Source organism: Echinops telfairi, unplaced genomic scaffold (genome assembly GCF_000313985.2).
Source record: "Echinops telfairi isolate 266 unplaced genomic scaffold, ASM31398v2 ScPeMD7_7424;HRSCAF=8462, whole genome shotgun sequence".
In the NCBI taxonomy this organism is placed as follows: domain Eukaryota; kingdom Metazoa; phylum Chordata; class Mammalia; order Afrosoricida; family Tenrecidae; genus Echinops; species Echinops telfairi.
In genome coordinates, this window is record NW_022111324.1 from 72,961,316 (window position 1) to 72,975,298 (window position 13,983).

At 46.9% G+C, this 13,983-nt stretch overlaps 1 protein-coding gene across 1 annotated transcript in view; it reads right to left on the reverse strand.

Moving 5' to 3' along the window:
• TP53BP2 (tumor protein p53 binding protein 2) overlaps positions 1 to 13,983 on the reverse strand; it is a 47,932-nt gene that overhangs the window by 6,825 nt on the left and 27,124 nt on the right. The window contains exons 12-15 of the mRNA XM_004699935.2: positions 11,186 to 11,964; positions 8,056 to 8,193; positions 7,211 to 7,344; positions 2,777 to 2,943 (exon numbers count right to left, since the gene is read on the reverse strand). Of these exons, the coding sequence (XP_004699992.1) occupies positions 2,777 to 2,943; positions 7,211 to 7,344; positions 8,056 to 8,193; positions 11,186 to 11,964 (1,218 nt within the window). The remainder of the gene's footprint in view (positions 1 to 2,776; positions 2,944 to 7,210; positions 7,345 to 8,055; positions 8,194 to 11,185; positions 11,965 to 13,983) is intronic.

Consider the following 13,983-nt stretch of genomic DNA (forward strand, 5'->3'; position numbering starts at 1 on the left):
CACACACACACGGGTGTAACATGAAGGGAGCGCAACAGAGCAGCAAAGCAACAAAGTCCCCGAGGAAATCTGAAAACAGACTTCGGACATGGGGGCAGGGCTTGGCACTGCATCAGACTCAACGGGAAAACATTCATTAAGGTCAGCAGACAGACCTGGAACGATTCATAGGCTCTCCGGCCCCGCCATGTGTAGCCATATAAGACAGGCAGGATAAACAATCTTGAGGAGAAAACAACAGGGCCGACAGTTCCAAGAAGACTGGGGGTGGGGGGTGTATACAAACCCAGAAGGAACAACAGGACAAAGGAACAACAGGAGATCTAAAATCAATGGCAAGGACTGCACAGAATGCCCAGTGGGGTTTGATCACATGCAATGTAGCTGAGAGGAAGTAGAGAGCCACCTGAAGGTGGAACATGATGGTGGGGTAGGAGCAAAGTAAAAGGAAATAGAGGAAAGAACTAGAAGGCAAAAGACATTTATAGAAGTATAAATATAGGCATGTATATATGTAAATATATTAATATATAATGATAGGGATATAGGTCTATGTACATATATTTATAGGGTAAGCAATAAGGTAGCAGACAGACATTGGGCCTCTACCCAAGTTCTCCCTCAATGGAAGAACACTTTATTTGAATAACCTGGAATTCTGTGATGCTCACCTTTCCAACACAATTGCTGAAGACAAAATGGTTGCATAAGCTAATGTGGTGACGAAAGCTAATGGTACCTGGCTATTACAAGATATAGTATAGCATCTGGGGTCTTAAAGGCTTGAAGTTAAACAAGGGGCTATCTAGCAGGGAAGTAACAAAGCCCACATGGAAGAAGCACACCAGCCTATGTGATCAGGAGGTGTCGATGGGATTGGGTATCAGGGATCAGAAGACCCCAAACAACCAACCATTTCTACGCGAACAAGGGGAGTTAGAGTGGAGACCCCAAACCCATCTGTAACAATCGGACATCCCCTCACAGAAGGGTCACAAGGAAGGGACAAGCCAGCCAGGGTGCTGCATAGCACCAATGAAACACACAATTTTCCTCTAGTTCTTTGATGCTTCTCCACCCACTATCATGACCCCAATTCTACCTTATAAATCTGGCTAGACCAGAGCATGCACACTGGTACAGTAAGAGCTCTCGGACACACGGAGTCCAGGGCAGATAAACCTCTCAGGGCCAATAATGAGAGTATCGATACCATGAGGGTAAGAGGAAGGTGGGGGGAGAAGGGGGAGAAAGAGGGAACCAGTCTCAATGATCGAAGTACAAACCCCACCCCTCCCAGGGGGACAAACAACAGTGAGTGAAGGGAGACAGTGGATGGTGCAAAATATGAAAATAATTGATAAATGATCAAGGATTTATGGGGGGGGGAGGGTGTGGAAAAAGAGGAGCTGATACCAAGGGCCAAGTAGAAAGAAAATGTTTTGGAAATGATAGTGGGAAGCATATGTACAAATGTGCTTGCTACAATTGATGTATGGATTGTTACAAGAGCTGTAAGAGCCCCCAGTAAATTGATTTGTTAAAATTATATGTATTTTTTAAAAAGCAATATGGAAATACCTTAAATGACCGTTGTATTGCCTTTTGGCATGTATTATTTAACATTCTTTTCCTTACTACTTTAAAAGCCTTTCTTATAACATAATCTAGTTTTGTGTGCCTCTTTTGCTGTTCTTATTTGAGCATTAACTGTATGAAAGAATAAACTACTTTTCGGTCTATTGGTTTGTTTGCTTTTAAATCATTTTATTGGGGGCTCGTACAGCTCTTATCACAATATCCATCCATTGTTGTCAAGCATATTTGTACATATGTTGCCATCATCAATTTTCATAGTATTTTCTTTCTACTTGAGCCCTTGGTATCAGCTCACCCCTCCCCAACCCCCCCTCCCTCTTATCGGTTTGTTATACTTAAAATGGTCATTGGGGCAGGAACCAGACCAGCTGTTACGTTTTAAATCCTACCACTGAAACCACGATGTAAGGCATCAGACGTCGAGTTCAGAGCTAGAGCAGTCATCACCCACATCAACCACAGGAACCGACGGCTGAGGCCGGCGAAGCGGCGGGTGGTGTGTCCTGCCCGGGCTCTCTCCCTTCTTGCCACGAGCCTGAAACGGGGCTCCAGAGGCAGAGTCCCCCAGCGTTAGCTACCCTTACCTCTCGGCCTTCCAAGTAACAGAAAAAAGTCCTTGCAGGTAAAAAGCCCAGTCCAGAACTGCAGCCCTTTTCTCCGGGTCGGAGCTGATGTGATCCATCAGAACCACGAACTCACAATCAGGAAACCCAAAGAGCAACACATAACAAGTGTACCTGGGCAGGTAAACCTGAGTCACTTGGGTTTTGAGAGTGGACTGCGTTTCCCGAGAATCACCTGCAAAGGGGGCTTCAAGAACCTTGTGGAAAATTGGAATTCAAAGATATCTCTGGGAACTTTTAGAAACCCCCGGAGAGGTGCCATCCCCCACTCAGCGCCGGCAGAGGAGCTGCTGCTGGTGGCCAGAGGCCAGCAGCACACGAGGTCAGAAGCTGCATCCACTGTCCTTTGTGGCCGGGCGTGCCGGGCCCTGACAGTGGCGATTTCTAGGCGTGAACACAAAAGCCGCATTCATATTTACGGCCGAGGCGGCTCTACTTTCAATGCCTAACACAAAAGCTTGATTCTGAACAACAAACATGCTTATGCGGCGGCGACAGCCTCGGGAGCTCGGGCCGACGGGCACATGGTGAGACCCGATCCCACTGGCACGTACCATAGAGGAACTGGGAGCACTGCGTGTAGCCCTCCTCCATCTCCTCGCACTTGTCCGCCGCAGTCTGCAGGTCACTGTAGGTCATGGCAAACACCGCCGCTCCGGACTCCACCAGGAACTTGCACACCTGGACGTTGTTACACGAGGCCGCACAGTGCAGGGGGGTCCTGGGGAAGGAAACAAGGCAAGAGCCGGAGAGGTTGGTATCGAGTGGACGGCACCTGCTGCAAAGAACACTGCTTACACCTGTAGCCAGAAAAAGCCCCTAGGTCAGGCGAAACATCAGACAATAGTTCAGCCTAAGTAGGAAGGAGCGCTTGCCTGGAGTGCAGTGGTGTGTGAAGCCCTGTCTGCATGGGACCAGACAGTGGTGTGTGAAGCCTTGTCTGCGTGGGACCAGACAGAGCAGCCACCCCAAAGAGGACATGGGAACCTGAGGAGGGCACTAGGTGCGCGTATTAATGGTGGGAAAACAGCTAAGAAACGGAGGCTGGTCAGGACAGCACAACAAGAACGGAACCAGCGTCGCTCACTGAACTGTACGTATGGAAACTGTGGGGTTGTTTAAAACAGAGAGAACGTTATTTGCTATCACCTGATGTACTACAGATCCCACAGGCCCAGTGTTAAATGCACCTCTTCTACTCTTTCCTCGGAAAACCTCAACAGTTGCTATGTTGTTATGGTTGCTCCCTAACCACTTAGGCCAGTGGCTCCCAGAGTGGGCCGTACTGTCGACTGGGCTGTGGGCACTGCAGCAATCCAGTGGGGCTGCAAAAGCAGATACCTACACTTTATCCTGGACTGTGGGCTATACAACAACGGTTTTTCATTGCCAGGGGGATGCTGAGGGATTTTTCTTTTCCCCTGAGAAGAGGTGGTAGGCCAAATAAGTTTGGGAACCTCTGAATTAACAAGAATACTTGAACTCATCAAAGGATGAGCTATAGCCACCACTACGCTGGCAGAGAGGGCAGAATGACTGCAGTAATTACGAAGAATGGGAGGGCCCAGCAGTAAGTACAGGTCTACAGTCTGGAGCACAGAAGCCGAGTCGTCCTCATTACCAAACAGTCCTTCACATTAGAGGCCTTCACTCAAGCCAGGTGCCTTGAACATCCCTCTATCAGCACACCAAGTCTAAAGGAATTAAATCCCACACAAGAATTGCCTTGTGCACCTATTTTTAAAGATACAAATGGAAATACATTTCATTGTAAAGATTCTCAATTTTATCCAAGCTAGAAAAGTGACTTTAAAATACACACATTTGGGTCTATTTTAAGCAACTGGTTAACCCAAAAACAAAGTCAATGCTAACTCATAGAGACCCCGTGGGTTTCCGAGACACTAAGTGTTTCTCCCTTGGTGCTGCCAGTGGTTTCGAACTGCCAACTATGTGGATTGCAGCTCAATGTATAACCACTACACCACCAGGGCTCTTAACAGGAGCCTATGAATACCTGCAAAGGAAGTCTTCCCTGGCGTTTCAAATGTTTTTGAATGAGCTATTTCAGAAGTGACTGTAGATCAAATGTTTAGATGTCAGAAAAGTCAGTCCCAATGCCCGGGCCCAGAAGGTGGGTCTGAGAATGCTCATCAGGCCCTGTAGTGTGTTGAGACAGGTTTTCTCCCCTTGTCCCCTCTTCCCCTCCACTGATGCCCCTTGGGCACTCATGCTTCTAAGATAAAAGAAAAATTGGCAAACCAAGCACTGAGTGCGTTTATTAAAAGGGTGGGGTGGGGTGGGAAGTTATAAAGAACACTAGCGCTAAGTCCTGCCCATTAGAGGTCAAGGTCAACCTGATTCACTGTATTCCTACCCAGTACACCGTATGTCAAATCCCATTGAGATAACACTGTCGGTGCCGTAACGGGAACATATTCTAGCTATCACTTGAAGGGCTCATTACTTGGATGGCCACCTTCTCAAAATGCAGGCCTTGGAAACACTGCACGAGTTCCACTCTGGTACAGAGGACCCAGCATCAACTCAATGGCCACGCCAGCAGCAGAGAGCCCACGCTGCCTCGCTCTCTAACACACTCGGAGAAGAGAAAGTCTAAGTGCTAGGAAGATTCCAGTCATGAAGCTATTCACTGTTCTTTTCGCATTCTTGGGAAAACTGCATGCTCATCAAAAAATCCGCGTGTCACAAAAAGATCTGAAGTACAAGCCGGGCCCAGGCCCCAGTCCAGACCCCACTCTTAGTAGTCTGGGCATGATAATTACACATGTTCTCACTGCCTGGCTTTTACGGTGAAAATTATAAGCAGTCTATGTTCCCCATATTAGAGACGCAAGAACAATAAAACACATTTAGAATATGCCTTGCTTATGCTTTTGCTAAACCAGGAAGTTAGGCTACAAAATGTTCCTATGGTAAGCTCAGCGACCTGTTTACAGCATGTGAAAAAAGAGCAGGAAGGAGGTAGATTGAAACACTAATGGTGTTCACTCCCAGACTGTAGGAGAACAGGTGGCTGGTTTTCCTCTTTTTCTTACATTTCCACAGTGGACACACTTTATTTTTGTAAACATAAGTTTCTTAAAAAGCAGGCAAAATGTTCTCCAAGTCTTACAGCAACAACAACAAAATTGGAGAATAATGAACAGATGCTGTATGGAGGTCACAGCAAATGGGTGTGATGCACTTGATGGAATAATGAGGCTATTTTAAATCTGAGTATGTGCACTCATGTAATTTTCATATATATATGTATACACACGTATGAAAATGCTACTACATAATAACTATTGTTCGTGGTAAGAGAAAAGCAGGCCATAAAAGCGTAAAATACTACATTGTAAATGTGATTCCAAAACCAAGCCAACTGCCGTCAAGACTCCAGCTGAGAGCAGGCCTGCAGATGACTCTGAGGCTGTGAATCTTTACAGGAGCAGGCGGCTGCATCATTCTCCTGAGAAGCAGCTGGTGGCCTAGAACCTCCAGCCTTCTAGTTAACAGCCCCATGCTCAACCCACTGTGCCAGGTTCTCTATGTGGGTGCAATTCAACAGATCCTGCAGTCAAATGTACTTGGGAAAAGGTTATAAAGTGTAACGCCCTCTTGGGGAAAGACATAATGAACATTAAACATTAATACAATGAAGCTTGTCAACGCCTGAACTCAACTGCTTGTCTGCCCAGATGCAGGGCAACAAACTATTTAACGTGGCTCTTCTAGCCATTGTCTGTAACTCCCAGCAAATGACCTTTTCCTGATGGGTCTGAAAAAAAGTGGAAGGCGATACTGACAGGATTCATTGTGATTGCCATTTACTACATACAAAATGGGCTTCTCGGAAGCAGGGGTGCTTCACGATCAGTGTGAGCCAGGAGTGGAGCGTATCATTTGCACAGTGAACCTCCTTGATCCAGAAGACAGCTACAACATCCAAGGTATGTATAGGAGGAGCAGCAGCAGCAGCACCAAGAGCCGGAGCATGAGACAGAGTGGTGGACTTCCCAGCCCACGGAGTAAATAAAGCTGAGTGCTTTGGGGCAGAAGGCTGGCTTGTGGAGTGGGGTGCCCCTGGGTACTTAGTTGGCAAAGCTGGCTCTGCTGACCCAGGGAGCTGGAGCTGAGTGCTTATGGTGGAGTGGGATGGCATGTCCTTTGGGCATTTACTAGCAGCCCTGAGAGAACAACTCCATCCCGAACATTTCCACCTGAATTGCAACCTGTTACCTTCCACAATAAACCCTACCATCGGGAGTGCTGTGAGGCCACTGCAGTGAAGTAGAGAGCCTAGCTAAAAAGCAGAGCGAGTGGTAGAAAAGAACTCTGGTTTCCCAAGTCTTCCACCTTTGACAGGGCAGAGAGATTTGAGTTTTCCTTCCCCGAAACAGGTTTCCACCTTACACTGGACCCAGCTGCTGTAGGGTTTGCTGTGTATTACAGACACTGGAAAGTTCCAGAGGGGTTAGGGAAACCTTGCATAAACCAGCCCTTGTCAAATCTGTGTGAAGATGCTAATTAACCTGTACATTAATTTCCTTATTTTTAAAATCCTTTAACTAAACTAAATTCCAGTTCCTAGAAAAGGAGCGCATGCTCGGTGAAGTGGAGGTGCAGCCAAAAGGAGGGCGGCCTTCAAGGGCGTGGACGGGCTCGGCAGCGGCAACAACGGCTCGGGCACAGGAGCCAGGGGAGGACGGCCCAGGGTGGCGCAGCCTTTTGTTCCGCGGTGCAAGGGGTCGCTATGGGTCATAACCAACTCGGTGGCACCTAACAACAACCAGGAACTTTTAAAAAACTCTACTTCCTGCTAGAATGGGTGCCTATCACATGAAGATAAGTGGCATGCCCCATCCCACGGCTGGGTTACACAGCAGCCTGAGAACCTGTAGAGATGGGCTTCTGGCCCTCCAATGCCCCCACGCATGGCTTATGCCGAGCTGATGTGCACACCCACAAGTGAAACATCTTACCATCCGTCACTATCAGCAGCATTGACATTCACACCAAACTGCACCAGGAACTTGACGATCTCTGTGTGGCCCGCACACACAGCGTTGTGAAGGGCCGTGATGCCTTCGTCATTGGGCAGGCTCGGGTCGTCAACCTGTAACAGAAACACGAAAGCGAGCATCATCACATTTCTTGTCACCTGCACTGTCACTACAAACTGGCTCCTTATGGTCAAAACAACAGAAGGGTTTGTTTTTTTTTTAAATCATAATTAAAATCTACATGAGCCAAGAAAATTGTACCCCACCCCCTAAAAAAATTTTTTTAGAGTAGACAGAAGAGCCACGTTAAGTAGGTGCTCACTATAAAAATTCTTGGTTTTATTTTTATTTGAATGGCCATACCAGGGACTATCTTCTTAAAGCCATCTTTGTTACTTTATCCTCCCAACTTCCTACCACAAATTAGCTTTTAAGTAGAATCTACATTTCCCGTGGGAAGGAAAAAAGGGCAACTAAAAATATTTTAAATAGTAGGCTTCGGAAAAGTAGGGCCACACCTGTAATTTAATACTCCACAGCACAAGTCTAGGTAGGAGCTTTTTAAAGTGAGCTAGCCATCTTCCTAAGAAAGAAGGGTGTACCAGAGAGCCTGCAGGAGGGATTGCATTCTGCACTGTCAGCATGTTTGTAGTCACACCTTTAAAATAGAATAGTCTGTTTCGAAACATGCATAAGAGTTCACTACTCCAAGCCAATCCTCCAAAAGAAAACTACTTAAAAATGCAACTTCTCCTGAATAGTTTTCTGAGATATTTAAAACAAAACATAAGGTCTTTTTAAAAATTCTTCAATTACAATTGTACCTCATATATAATTCTCTGCACAAGATCAAATTCTCCTTCCAAAGATGAATCTAGAAGTAAAGCCAGAGGGTTGAACTTCACCCTCATCCCATGAGCAATCCGTTCTGAGCCTGTCTTGCGTAAGTTTGTCCTTTTGCCCTGCAAGAGAGGAAGTGTGTGGAACATTTAGGGTCCTGACTTACACAGAAGGGAACAGCCACACAAAAACTAACGGGGAGTCGTGAGTTCGATGGAAAGGAATCTTTCCAACATAAGCATATCCACAAAGTACCCAAACCCGAGGATTCTGCCCAATAAAACTTCATAAACACATTCATGTAGCAAAGTGGGATAAAGTTAACTTTAGAAGCCCTAATAAAATAAGGCTTATGGGAAGCATTATCATATGCCAAGAAGAAAAACCCAAACCCTGTTGCCATGGATTCCCATTCAGAGTGAGCCGTCAGGCGCACAGTAAAATCACCCCGCGCCTGGGGCTTCCAGGGCTGCAGTTGTTAGGGAAGACGCCTGCCACAGCGCTCTCCAACACAGCTGGTGGGTTTGACCCACCAAGCACGCCTTCCATTACAGCCACAATGGCTGTAATCTGGTGTGGCAAGGAGGCTGGCTTTCTGTCAAGTAGAAAAACTTGCCAAGAATGATCTTTAAATTACCTATCTCCTATAGGATAACAAATCCCACAGTCTTAACTTGGGTGAGAGTACAACTCAGGATTACAATGGCTAGTATTTATTGAATGCTTATTCATTTAATCCTCACAAAAACTCCATTATCTCCCCTTTACAGGTGGGGGACTCAAGCGCATAGCCAGAAAATGACAGCGCTAGAATCAGATTCTCAGAAGTCAGAGCTCTTAACCATTCCACTCCAAGGTGCCTCCTCCTCATGGGAAAGTGCTGTTCACATGATACAGCAGAGGGAAAGTCCCTCTTAGATATACCCAGCAGATCCTTCCCACTCTTGGAGTGTTCCCACTATTTTACACACTTCATTCTACTGAAACAAATACAAACGTAGGCCATCATAGCTTTCTGTATTCCAGGAAGGCAGGCTAAAAACAAAGGCAAGAATTAACAAGCGCTCTACCCTCCTTATGAAACGGGTTTCTGAAACATGTCAGCAACGTGGAAATATTCCCAAGGGTGTCACACGCCACCCATACGGCTCAGTTTACTTCTCATGTAGAAAACTGCCAATTAAAAGACTTTAGGGCAGCGGTTCTCAAGCTGTGGGTAGCAATGCCTTTGGGGGTCAAACAACCCTTTCGCAAGGGTCGCCCAATTCATAACAGTAGCAAAATTACAGTGATGGAGTAGCAACGAAAATCATTTGATGGTTGGGGGGGTCATCACAACATGAGGAACTGTATGAAAGGGTCGCGGCATTAGGAAGGTTGAGAACCATTGTGTTAGAGGCACACAATATGGTTTATAATGCTGGCAGTGATTAAAATGGTCCTTAGGGAGAGGGCTGTCTGCAAACCTTAAGCAATTGCAGGGAATACAATTGGGGAGCAGGACGGGGCAAGAACACCTGTGGTGCCCACTCTGAAAGAGGAAAGTCACCTTTCTAAGAATGAAACAAAGTATGACCGATACTCTCACGAACTATGGTTTCCATGATTCTCCTTGGACGTATGAAAAAACTCTGACCCAGCGAAGCAGGAGGCCGGGTAATAAATACCATGAGTAGCTGGCGTGTGGACTGGTTTGCGCCAGCCTGGCTTCAGGCTGCCTCCTTTTCTCACGTGGAACCGGCTTCAAGGTTCAGGAGGCACAAAGGCCTTTCAAAAGTGCTAACCTCTGCCTCCAGATCCCTCGTTCCTTTCCTCAAATGTTTACGGTAGGAAACGTGAAAGCAAATGTTTCCTAGAAGTACAAAAGCTGACGTAACCTAGAACAACTGCTATCTTTGAATACCAATCTCACCCTCAAGAATGCAAAGAGCTGAGTGTCCACAGTTGAGCAATTTTATCCTTTTTAAAAAATGCTGTTTATCGTTGTTGTTGTTTTTAATCAATAAGGATCCTGAACCTTTTCGTGCTTACTGAAACAAAATGACCTGAAAATTCAACTCGGGAAATACGGATTTTATTTAAAGTTATTCTAGAATTTTTATTTCCTATTACCTATTTCAAAGGAGCCCTGATGTCATCGTGGTTACACGTTGGGCTGCTAACCGAAAGGTCAGCAGTTTGAAACCACCAGCTTTCTACTCCAAGGGAGAAAGGGCTTTCTACTCCCCTAACGAGTACCGGAAACTCGCGGGCAGTTCTACCCGGTCCAAAGGGTCACAATGAGTCAGAACTGACTGGATAGCAGTGAGCTCGAGTTCGGAGCCGGTCACCTGTTTCAGAGGCATGCTGAACTTCAAGGAGGTAAAAACGATAGTATTTGGAAGGAGAATGGAAAGCATGCCAAGTCAAACAGGCAAAATTTTGGAACTGGAAGTCGCTGTACAAAGCAGCCCAAGGGACTGCCATGTTATCCAGAGACTGTCCCACTATGCCGAAGGTGCGGAGGCAGTGCACACACTACCTCTGGCCCAGTTACCCTGCCCCCTGCCTCCACCCTTCCAATTGTATCACCAGTCTAAGATTAAGGTTATACCTTACTAGGTCATTCAAAACAAATACCTCTGCAAGAGAAAGAGAAGTCTGAAAAAAAAGAGTGACCAGTCGAGTGAGACAAGTGGCACTATCTGGCTGGCATCCCCCAGCTGGGCTAGAGATTAGGAGTTTCAGAGCCAGCCAGGTCCTGTCGCTCCTCGTCTAGTGCTGCTTCCCTACTGTGGGCCACATCAGCTCAAAACAGACAGCAGGGGTGGGACTTCAAAGAAGAAAATTCCGTTTCTTTGAGAAGGAAACACAAGGCCATTCTTTATCCTGAATATACAAACTTTTCCTGGCATTTGTAAGACAGATCCAATCTATACCAAGGGAATTTTAAAACAAGACGGTGAACTGTAGAATGCTTTTGCTGTTCTAGACAATTTGGACATAAGCCATTCTTTCTAACTAGCAGTAAGTTAACTTCTTGCGGGTGTCTCCAGTTGAGGACTGACCACCTGGAAGAGCAGACCAGGCAAAAGGCTCCTGGAGAGACCACAAGACCCCATCCGCGTTACTTACTGGTGGCAGGGAAACCTGCCCTGTGATCTCGGGTGGGCGCATGCTCACTGCGTCTTCTCCCGGCCCCTCAGACTCCCCAGATGGGTACGGCGGGGGTGGGTACGGGGGGTACTCCTCCAGATACACTTCTAGCAGATGGGGGGCCTCTGGATTTGGTGCCTCTAAGTTAATCTGCAGATTCGGGCTGCAGTCCGAGACCCCTTCAGACAAATAGTCACATCCCGGAGCAGGAGCTGGCATGTCACTGCTCTCGGTACTGGCACTCCCTGCTTCCTCTGGGGACACTTGTTCAGGAGCCAGAGAGACCACCTCCTTCTCTGGCTCCACGTGTAAGTAAGGATTCGGGATCTCGGCGGGGCTCTCGGAGCTGGCAGTGCCGGCAGTGGACTTAGTGGGCGGGTATGAGGGGACCGAGATGGTCTCCATAGCAGCTATGGTGGTCCGCTGATAGAGAAGTTTCTGAATGTTTGGCCCATTCGGACCCTCGGGCTCCGTGATCGAGCTGCGCTTCTTCAGTGGCCGGGGAGCATTCGACAGCTTCTTGCGTAGGGCTTCTAAGTCGGCGTCGCTCTGGTTTCGGTAAGGATGCGACAAGAAAGGCAGCAACTTGGTTGGGCTGAGTGGGCGAGGGATTCTTTCTTGCTCGTGGTTCTCCGGACCAGCCGCAGCAGGCTCGGTCTCGGGTTCCGGACTGGCAGGCTTGCCCTGGTGACTGGAGTAAATGTTCTCCGGGTGCTGCTGCTGGTTTTGGGCAGCAGCGATGACAGGCTTGCCATATACTAATTGGAAAAGGAAAAACGCCTGATGAGTGCCAAGTAAGCAAAACTGGCAAGTCGGAGATACAACGAACAATAACTAAAGCTATTACATAATGCCCTTCCGTTGAAGCAATAGTTTAAAATGATTTAACAAAGGACACAGCAAGACTTCTACTTTTGTACGTAACAAACTTATTACAGAATCAAAAGCCCCGACTGACAAAGATGCACCATTGCTTTGGGCGCCAACAGGAAAGCAAACGCTGCCCCTGCTAACTGTCGGACGCTACTCCCGATAATCAGCAGCGCCCAACGTTCAAATGTAAAACGGTGGAAAAGGTGCAGGTTGAAATCACTGAAAATCGGCGGTCCTTCTCACACACCCACACTGGAACTGAGCACGCTCTATCCGAGTCAATCAGTGTGAGAAATCAGTTAGCTCACAAAACTAGTAAGAACCACTTGGATGTACCAAGCCTTCTTTCCTATAACATTAGGATTATATAAAAACTATCTAATTTTGAAATTACTGTATTAGCCGTTTTTAATCAAAAGAGCTCTTTTTTTTTAAGAGCAAGTTGTTGTATATCCAAAGATAAGTTAAAAAAAAAAAAAGCTACTCGGTTCCAGTTCAAACACGCACACGCTCGGGCCAGACACGTCTCAGTGGTGAGTGACGGCCGTGGACATGTTCTCAGTAAAGCGCTTGTCTCGGTCTCAATAGGAGAATGCTTCAGAAATGAGGTCTAGTCAAAGCAGCGGCTTCTGGAGGGATCTGCTAGCATGGGGCCAGCTAGCATGGGGTTACGGCAACTGACCTTGGAACCTCAAAGGAGAGATCTCTGGAAGGTTTCTCAAAGGACCCAGATTGATCAGGGGCCTAACTGGAAGGCGTCTGGAGTAAATGGAGAACTGGATACACGAGAAGACGAGCAGGAGGGATGCACTGAGGAGTCGTATCCCAACATGACAATGTGCCTGCCCGCTCACTCTTTCAGGGTAAACAGAGCTGTCCTAACAAGAATTGTGCTGCCAAACCCTATCCCCCCACCCTACAGCCCTGAGTCTGCCCCTTCAGACTTCTTTTTGTTCCCCAAACTCCAAGGACAGTTAAGATTAGCAGAATTGGTGTCCCTGCAGGATGCCATAGCTCATTTTGACATGGTGTGACTGAAAGAGTCCAGGATTCTCCAGGGAAGGGTGAGAGAGAGGCACACGCTGCCCTCGGAAGGGTGCAGACCTAACTGGAGCACGTGTCCCAAAAAAATAGACTCGTCTTTGTATATTTTTGCTTAATAAGAGTCTCTATGATTTTATAGCAATCCATTTTGGCTTATCTTTGAATACTGCTATTTTGCTAACATTTTAGTTCATAATTACATATTTATCTCATGAAACATAGTGGTTTTTATCTGAGTCTGACAAACCAGATTGTAACTTAAGGAGCCTGCATGGCACTGTAGTACCCAAGATATTACCAAATTACATCTATTTAGCAGAAGCTAATCATTTTATGATTTTAAGTTTAGCAAGTGGATATGCCCTCTCAACAGAATGACTTAAGATGTAATACAGAGTTGGTTTAAAAAAAGAAACCTTTAACATAGCCTGTGGATCGTGACCCCTTTGGGGGTCGAACGACCCTTTCATAAGGGTCGCCTAATACATCCTGCATATCAGATATTTACATTACAAGTCATCACAGTAGCAAACTTACAGTTACGAAGTAGCAATGAAAACAATTTTATGGTTGGGGGTCACCCCCACATGAGGAACTGTATGAAAAGGGTTGTGGGTCTTAGAAGGTTGAGAACCACTGCTCTACTAGGTCAGTTGTCCAGTTCTCCAAGTTCCAAAACCTTCTGGTCACACTGATAGTGGGAACTTGACCCTGGCACCGGCCGCGCTCCCTCCCTCCCTCTCTAGTGAGCCCCTCAAGAACGGGCCACCTTTCCCTCCTCCACTGCCTTCAGTGCCCACTGCGGCAGCTGACTGCCAGCCACCTTTCCCTCCTCCACTGCCTTCAGTGCCACTGCGGCA